The sequence below is a fragment of the Tupaia chinensis genome, unplaced genomic scaffold (genome assembly GCF_000334495.1).
Source record: "Tupaia chinensis unplaced genomic scaffold, TupChi_1.0 Scaffold000532_1, whole genome shotgun sequence".
In the NCBI taxonomy this organism is placed as follows: Eukaryota; Metazoa; Chordata; class Mammalia; order Scandentia; family Tupaiidae; genus Tupaia; species Tupaia belangeri.
In genome coordinates, this window is record NW_006160045.1 from 4102098 (window position 1) to 4111471 (window position 9374).

Below are 9374 nucleotides of genomic sequence, written 5' to 3' on the forward strand. Positions count from 1 at the left end.
ATAATGAAACAACTTATCAAAGAAACTATTCTCTGCCATTTTACAAGATTGGTAAGTCAGATTTATAACTTTGAGATCAAGCTTGCCTGGGCCGCAGATCAGCATCTCCTGTGGACTTGCCATCTCCTGGAGCATGTTTGAGACCAATGGGGTTGAGGGCAGGAATACTTTCTGTATGGGTACAGGAAGAATTGAAAGAGCTGCTTGAGGGTCCTACCTTTCCTCCTTTCCTAGTTCTCCACAAATGAGACTTCAGGGATGGAACTGCCCACATGCCCTTTGTTTAGAAGAAGGCTTGAGTCTAACCTCTCTTGTCATGGGACAAAGTCATGATTGTGCCTAATGTTGAGGGACTTTTTTTCCCCTCTTTCCTACTTTAAATGATATTGTGACAATAATTTGATATTTGGAAACATCTTTGGAAAATTCTAAGTTCCCCTGTAGTTCTCTACACTTCAGCATCTGCCAGAGTACCGAAGGGAATTGAGGGACCCTGGTGGCATAGACATAGACACCAGTGTAAACAAGACTTGTGTTGCTGTAGTCATGGTTCCTTTAAATTATAGTTCATTGAATGAATGACTTTATTGATAGACTTACTAAGTAAGTAAACTCCAACATTTGGGGAGACTATCACATTGTGGCAGACACTTACATAGTCTTCACAGCAGCTCTCTGAAGTGTTTTGTTTTTCCCATTTTCAGTAGACGTAGCCAAGGTGCAGAGACAGTGCATAAACTAGCCCCAAATCACTTGGCTAGGAGGTAGGAGAAGTAGAATTCAGACCCAGGACATTCTAGAGCTGTGATGATAAAGCAAAACTGTCTGTCACAGCTAGGCATTGCTTATATTACTATTTAATAGCTGTCTTTAAAGTGAGTCATTTTCTTTTTACATAAAAATATACAAGCAAACTAGAAGTTAAGAATGGTGGGACTATAAGTGAGAATGGGAGTTGGGAGGTGTGAAGAATATTCTTCCTTCATTTTTTCCCCAGAGAAATGAGCTGCAGGGCAGGGAGGGGGTGGTGCCTAGGCTGGGATCAGGGTCCTAGGGAACAACAGATACAGTCATCCAGGCGAATGGGACCTGGGAGGGGACAGGAAGATCTTGAGAGAGCGAAGTCAGGGCTGAGACAAAGGTAATTTAGAGGAGGTGTTGGGAGAGAGAGGAGTCTGAGAGAGCCTAGGGGGCATTGTGGTAAAGGAAACTGGGGGGTCAAGAGACCTAAGTTAGGGCTAAAAGACACATAAGCTGAGCCTGGGGTAGTAGAAGTTGTCAGAGGCTGAGGGGTGATTACAAAGAGGTACCCAGGAAGTGTCAGTGGTGCTTCTGTCCTCACAGAATTGGCTGAGCAGTTTGTCCTCTCAAGACTGACTGGAAACAAAATCTGTGTCATTTGCATGAGGAAATCCAGGTAGATCACTTCCAAAGAGACAGTAAATAGGACCTTCTTTACAATTCCTCTGCTATGAGCAAATCTTGTAGTTACACAAGGTGTTTTCCTTTCCTTATTTTAGAAGATAGTTCCTAATTCTTTCTATATATATGGAGCCAGATGAATGTTTAGCAAAGCAATGAGATACTTACCATCTATTCTGTACCCAGCATTGTAATAGGTATGTAGAAAGGCCAAGCTATGCTCAACTATAGGGAGTCAACAACCTAATTAGGAAGAACACAGCCATGACACATGGACCTCTTAGAGAAGGATTAAATACTAAGTGGAGGAGGAGAAGTGGAAAGATGAAGTCATGGGGCCCTTGAACATCCAGGAAAGTATCACACACAAATGAGGGCCTGAACTTGGCCTTGATGGGTTAGATTTGCCAGTGGAGAAAAAAGGAGGTGACACCACAGATGGGGAAACTGGAACTAGGGACCATGGATGGGAATAAGGATGGGGAGGTTTACGGGAGCATAGGGAGGACTCTGGTAATGAGGATGCTGGCCAGACTGGGGCAAGGCAGAAGGGACACGTGGAATAAATGCAGACTGGCAGAGTAGGAGGAGAGCATGTTTGGAACTGAAGAGCAGCTGAAGTTTACAACGTCAACTTTGGACAACCAGAGCCACTGAAGGTTATAGTTAACGGAGTGAGCCAGTTGGCTTTAGAGGATGTTAGGCTTTTAGCTGTGCTCAGACTGAAGTGGAGAAGGCATGGGCTGCCAGTGAGAAGAGTAGTTAAGATGCAGATGGGGCAGTGTGAAGCTGTGAAAGGATTCAGGCTTTGGCGCAGCAGGCCTGGCTTATTCTGTCTACATGGAGTTGCCAAGACCCTAGGCTCCTCTGAACCTTTTGTGCCTCTATACAATGGAGAATCAAATCTACCATTTAGGATAGTTGTTAAGATTTAAAATACCTGTAATGTTCTTAGAACTGTGCTAAGTGATATTCACATGAGTGCACACATTCATAGTTGCACTAACTCTAATTGTCCCCGTGAAGAAGGTATTATTATTATTGTTAACTTCATTTTAGCAGAAGAGGAAACTGAAAGTTACAAGCAAGTAGATGCTAAATCATCAGTTCTGGTCAGACCCAGATATGTCACACTCCCATGCCTATGCTCTCAGATTGAACTTTGGAGGATCAGGAGAAATAGGAAGAAGATTCATATGGCATAGCATTTGGAGTGAAAAAGGACAGTACTGAGAGAAGAGACAGCCAGGTGGTATGGTGGTTGAGGCAGCTGGATTCCACATGACCTACTGAGTGATTCGAGTCCCGGACCCGGTGGCTTGAGAAGCACACCAGGTGCATGTGTGTGCATGCCCAAAAGTCCCAAGAGAAGAATGGAGGAGAGGTGATTATAGTGCGGCCATCCCCCATGGGGGGGTACTCTCTCCTGTTCTCTCTCCCTCGCTCGCTCTCTGTCTCTGTCTTTCTCTGCCAAGTGCATGTAACCTGTTCAAACTAAAACAAAGGGTAACTCCACAGTCTCTCACTTCTGCCAGGTTTCTGGTACCTTTTTTTTGGTAACTTTAATAGAAACAATGGTTTTAGGGAGAAGACTTGCAGTCAAGATGGGATGTATGCTGAAAATATGGTGTTGGAAAGTGAGCTAGGCAATATAAGATGAGGAACAGTTGTGGACAGTCTCCTACTTAGTGAGCTTTGAAGCCTCAGTGTAGGAATAATTTATATTGAAATATTAACTGTTCTATTTTTTGAATCATTGACTGAATGTATATTATTTATTTCTGAATAACAAATCATTCTAAAACATAGTGGCTAAAAATATTACTGACAATGTTTTTTCTCTCTCATGAGTTCTGTGGGCTGAGTATTTTAGAACTGCTGAGCTGGGCAGGGTCTCTCGAGGTTCTGGTTGGATGGCAGCTAGTGCTGTAGTCTCTTTTTTATTTTAACATTTTTTTCATAGTTTTTTTTTTGTTTTCTTTCTTTTCTTTTTTTTTAGATTTGTGTGCTCTCCAGAGAGAGACAGTGAGAGGGAGAAAGAGAAATCACCCCAACAGTGGTGGACGGCCATGCCACAATCCCTTCTTCATTCTCTTTCTGGGATTTTGGGCAGGACTCGAACCACGGTCAGCCATGTAGAAGTCCAACACCTTTAATCACCATGCCACCTGCTGGTTCTGCTGCAATATCGTCTAATGCTTGACTAAGACTGAAGGACCCAGCTCCAAAGTGACTCACTCACATGGCTATCATGATGGTGCTGGCTGTTGGCTGGGGACCACAGTGCCTTTCAATATGGGCCTCTCCTGGGGGCTGCTTATGTTTCCTGAGAGCACAGTAGTTAGCTCCCTTAGAATGAGCAATCCAAGACCAAGTAGAACTAAGATATCTTTTAGGTTCAAACGTCATACAGTTTTCCGATGTACACTGTTAGCCACAGCCAGGCAACCCTAATCAGTGTGAAAGAATTATACAAGGCATATAAACCAGGTGGTGAGAACCACTGGGACCCACCTTGGAAACTGGAGCCACCAATAGGACTTAGTCATTTACTGAGCACCCACATGAACTAGACAGTGTGCTATTTGGTGGGGATACTGTTACCAGGATAGTCAAGATACTTGTTTTCACAAAACTGACATTTTAGTCGAGGATAAAGGGCATGACCAAATATGCTTTTAAAAAGTTATAGATTGTGATAGTGCTATAAGGGAATAAACAAGGTGATGAGTCTAGTAAAAAAAAAAAAAAGTTACTTTAAATAGAATAGTCAAGAAAAACATCGATACAAATTTAGCTGAGCCCGGAAAAAATAAGAACAAGTCATATAAAGAACATTTCAGGCAAAAAAAGAACTATAAGTATAACTACTTGAAAGCTGAAAAGGGCTTGGTATATCTGAGGAACAGAAAAGAGGTCCATATAATTTGGGGGGGACGTGAGTGAAAATGAGAATGGTAAGCTGCCTGGATTCTGGAATGGTAAGCTCCCTATTCCAAGAGCAATGGGGACACATGAAAGGATTTTGAGAAGAGGAGTAACATCTTGTATTTTTAAAAAGATCACTCTGGACGCAGACACAGTGGCATGATGCTAACAGGCTATGCTCTATACACTGGGACCACATGGGAGGCCCAGGTTCAATTCTTGGTCTCCAGGGTGGCGGTGTAGGCCTTTAATCCAGTAGGTAAATGGGGCAGGAGGATCACAAGCTTAAGGCTATTCTAAGCAACATAGCGTGACCGTCTTTAAAAAAAAAAAAAAAAAAGGAAAAGAAAAAGACAAAAAAAAGCTAGGCATGATAGCACTCACCTAGAGACCCAGCTGGACGACTGAGGCAGGAGGATGGTGATAGTGAGACCCTGTCTTAAAAACAAAACAAAACAAAATCACTCTGGCTGTTGTTAAGACACTATTTAGAGAGGGAAAAGAGGGAGGGCATGCAGACCACCAAGGAAGTTACTAAGCAGCTGTATTGAAGGTGATGGTGGCTTGGACCAGCAGGGATGATGAGGAGGAATAAATAGATTCTAAAGCTATTTTGGAGGTGATATCAATTAGACTTGGTGAAAGTTTTAATGTTGGACGTACTTTGTTCATTCATACTCATTCCTGTAGTAAGTAATATGACAGCCTATTTACATATCGGTTAATCTGCTAGGTTTTGGCAAACCGTGTGAAGCAGAAATAGCACAAGGTTCCTACACTTGAAGGAGTTTCATAGAAATAACCATAAAATTCCACCGGCTGCCAGTGCTGTGAAGAATTTACATGGTGCTACAGTAGCATATAATAGATCAGAGAAGGTTTCCCTGACACTGATGAGCTGAGAACTAAAGCATGAGCTAAAAGTTAATGAGGTAAGGAGTGGAGGAACCACTTTACAGGAAGTGCAACACATGGAAAGGCCCTGTGACAGGAAGGAACATGATGTTTGAGGAACTAAAGTGTGCAAGTGCCCAAGATCTGATGGGCTGGAGGGCTAAAAGAAGGAGTCTGTGACATGACCAGACCTGTGGAGGGTGCTAATCACTCTCTTTCACTCTCTCTCTGTCTCATGCCCAAGCACTCTATTATGAATAAAGAAAAATGTATACACACTTTTGATAACATTCTGATTAGGCTTAGGCTTTCTGATCCTAAATTTCCTCATCCTCAAAAATGATAAAAATAATTTATCTACCAAATAGAACTGAGATATCCATTTAAGAATTTACGTATTTTGCCTGTACATAACATTAATAAGCATCCAAAAAATATTAGGGGCCAGGTAGTGGCCAGTGGTTACGGCGACTGGATCCCACATGGCCAACTGTGCAGTTCAAGTCCTGGACCCAGTGGCTTGAAAAACATGCCTGGCACATGTGTGTGTGTGTCCAAAATCCCAAAAGAAAGGGAGAAATGGAGAGGGGATTTGTGGCATTACTATGCCCCACAGGGAGTGCTTTCTCTTGTTTCCTCTCCCTCTCTCTGGCAAGTACACATGCCCCCTGACAATTTTTTTAAAAGAGTTATCATCATAATTGATAAAGAATAAACATATACCATAATGAACATTTACAAAACTATAATGAAATTGTGTCCTGCAATGAAATTAAGTTTTTAAACTTGTACATAAAATCATATACAAAGTTATCCTTGCAAATCTCTTAAGTTATTAGAGTGATGATATTAAATCATCAAAGTATTTGGAATACGTGGGATTCTCAGCAAGTTGCTTGAAGTTTCTCAGTGGTCCTCGGTTCTTCGTTTTCTTTTATAATGAGGATTTCAAAAGAGTCACCAACAAATTCACATAAACAATAACTGCACTTTGTCAGACTGTAAGGAAATTAAAAAATTGTTTCACATGTTCTTTCCACAGTATCTCCACTCGTATAGCGCTTTTCAGGCTTGACATCAACAGGGCTAAGAAATATTTATTTTTAATTTGCCTGGCTAGATATGTGTATGATTCAGCCCCACTGTAAACCTCACAAGAATCATTAAGAGCTGTTGGGTAGGATTCCCCATACCTCTAAACTACTTTAATATATTTCACTGAAATATAGTTATTTTAAAAAAATAATTATTTATTACTTAAATAATTACTATACTTTATTATTATTTTAGTTTGACCAGAGAGAGAGATAGTAAGTCACTGGGTACAGGACTCGAATTGCAGTCAGCCACGTGGGAGTCTAGCGCTTCAACTGCCATGCCACCTGCCAGTCCTGAATATGACATAATTTTAAGGCGGCCATATTTGCTATCTGACTCCAAAATAAACCTTGAGAAGTCCTATGGGTTACTGACTACAATAGAATCACACTTAATTAACATCCTCCAGACATGGCATTTCTAGTCTCCTTGGGTTAATGAATGACTCACTGTTCTTAACATCAAAGAATGTTTATTTCATAAAATGCTCTTGAAGTGCTAAAGAAGATGGAATAGTACAGTGAAAAGATAGGGTCTTTGGATTCTGATAGTCTTGGGTCAAATGTGGACTCCAACTTTTACAAGTCATGTAAACTTGGGCAAATTAATTAATCTCTGAGGTATGGTGGTAATATTAGTGTATCTTGAAAGTTTACTGTGAATATTAGAATTACTGTAAACAAAACACCTACTAACATAATAAAGTTTTGTTATAATGCTATCATTGGAAACACCCCAGTCTTTGGTTCATTGAACAATGAATGCCGTATTCAATTCAAGCCCTCTTCAAACCCTTAGCTTTATATAAGAATTGTCAGTGTAGACAAGAGGTTACACAATATGAGGGAACTCCAGTGGGTATGAATTCAGAGATGGCAGAGACTGCATTTTGATGAAAAAATGATACAAAGTGGCCCACCAATAATGTAAAACTAGAAGGATTTGGAGATCTAGAATTAGGATGTCAAAAGGCAAATTTGTTATTTTATTCTATTTACATTTTGGCATAACTCAAAAACATGCCTCTTAATTAGAGACTGAACCAAAGTAATTAAGTTCCTTTTTCCATATTTAACTATATTCTTTTGTCTTAAATTCCATAAATTATTTCGCTATGGCACACAATTGCTTAAAGGATAGCATGTTAAAATTAAGGAGTCGTTTTAAATCATTTGTTTTAAATTCCAGATTGGGACCAGAAATTAGCTACAACTTCATCAAATCCCAGACCACTTAATTCACTGCCAGAACTCTACTGTTGGGAAGAGAGAAGCAGCTTTGAAAGAAATGCCTTTAAATAACCATGGCATTCCAACAAAATAACTTTGGCATACCTTGGTGACTCCATTAGACTAAATTAATGCTAGGACTACTTTTAAGTTAAATGTGCATACAAATGGCTATAACCCCAAAATAGTTATATATTGTGCAGGAAATCAAGATCCAGCCTTAAGAGAATTTATCACATGTCCTTAGCCCCACTACCAGCCTTGATGCTGATGCTAGCAAACCATCTTACATTCAACACAATGGTTGTATGTGAGGCCAGGTAAGCATGGAATTGTCTCTGCTCAATAATTGCATCACTGTTGGGGAAAAAGAAAATCTGAGGGACATAGCCAAGAGGAAGACGACCGGCACCACAGGCCCTGAAAAAAATGCAGGCATACCATAGGGCTGTATGAGATGTGGAACAGGCAGAAAAGATGAACTAAGAATCTATCCACAGAAGAGCTAACTCCCCTATATCAACAAGAAAGTTTTTTTCCTTTTTACTTTTTTAATGTTAATTTACATTTTATCACATCTTTACAGTATGCCTTTCTTTTCCAACACAAATACTATGCATGTCAGTCAAGACAAGGATATTACTATATACATTATCAGCAAATAGCTTCTCATTTTTTTGTCAATTAAGCATACTTTTATTGTTTTTTTCCTTCCCCTTTCCCCTCCCTCCCTTCCATACTAATTTTTTTTCATATTTTATTGATTCACAAAAGATCTGTTTTTTTTTTTTTTTTTTTTTTTGAGGGTTTTTTTTTATGGGAACTGCGCTCGGTTAGACATAGAGACATACCCCCAGGGGGTATAGTCACACCGCAATCCCTTCTCCTCCATTCTCCTCTTGGGATCTTGGGCACGCGTGCACACGCTCCCGGCATGAGTTTTAAGCCACCGGGTCCGGGACGCAAACCGTGGTCGACTACGTGGGAGTCCAGCGACATAGCCATTACACTAACTGCTGGTTTCCAATTCACAAAAGATCTTAAAGTATGGACAAAGCTAGAATCTAGTGACAAGTGCACTGTAATTTTCTTCTGAAAAAAGTTTTCTCTCTCTATTCCCCCTTTTACTAAAGAGAGCCCTAAATTAACTTATTTGAAAAAAAAAATCGGTTAATCTCAATTTGGTCTGTTATTTGCACAAAGCCCCGTACAAATTCAATTTCTGATGCAAGGTGAACAGATACTATTATATGTTGAACTTATGCAAATAACCATTCTGCCACAAAATAAGAATGCTCACAGATATTTTCCAATTGCAAAGGAGTCAGAGGAAGGGAGAAAAGTTTGTTTCAATTTAAAAAAATTCTTTAACAAATTACTGAACCCAACAACTCAAAAGAAAACAAAAATCCTCAAATCTGGAAGACAAAACATAGAAGAAAATCAGTAATGTTTTAGAAAAAAAGTCATAGAATTTTGTTTCTCCAGTAGTCTCCTGTAATCTTTTGTTGAATTTGCAGTGTTACTGTGGTCTGACCTTTCCATTAATATTCAACATTATTATTGATATTTCAGAACTTGTCCCTACCAATAAGTTGGCCTTTTTCTTGGTCATTTTTTGTTCTCTTATTTGTCTGTCTTTAGTTTTCCTGATATAGTACTTCCTTCAGAACCTCTCCAAGAGCTGGTCTGGTGTTGGTAAATTCTTTTGTGTTTTATCTGGTAATGTTTTTATCTTTTCTTTCCACATGAAGGATAATCTTGCCGGATACAGTATTTTTGGTTGAAATTGTTTTTCACTTA

General features: G+C 39.8%; 2 protein-coding genes across 2 annotated transcripts in view; one reads left to right on the forward strand and one right to left on the reverse strand.

The window, feature by feature from the left end:
- The window catches only part of SPMIP3 (sperm microtubule inner protein 3), a 52625-nt gene extending 44508 nt beyond the window's left edge, over nucleotides 1–8117 (forward strand). The window contains 2 exon segments of the mRNA XM_006157232.3: nucleotides 1–51; nucleotides 7531–8117. The exon segment at nucleotides 1–51 is cut by the window's left edge and continues 28 nt beyond it. Coding sequence (XP_006157294.1) covers nucleotides 1–51; nucleotides 7531–7643 — 164 coding nt within the window. The 3' untranslated portion in view covers nucleotides 7644–8117.
- Nucleotides 655–9374, reverse strand: part of ADSS2 (adenylosuccinate synthase 2) — a 67120-nt gene continuing 58400 nt past the window's right edge. The window contains exons 13-14 of the mRNA XM_006157231.3: nucleotides 4735–4788; nucleotides 655–802 (exon numbers count right to left, since the gene is read on the reverse strand). Of these exons, the coding sequence (XP_006157293.1) occupies nucleotides 750–802; nucleotides 4735–4788 (107 nt within the window). The 3' untranslated portion in view covers nucleotides 655–749. The remainder of the gene's footprint in view (nucleotides 803–4734; nucleotides 4789–9374) is intronic.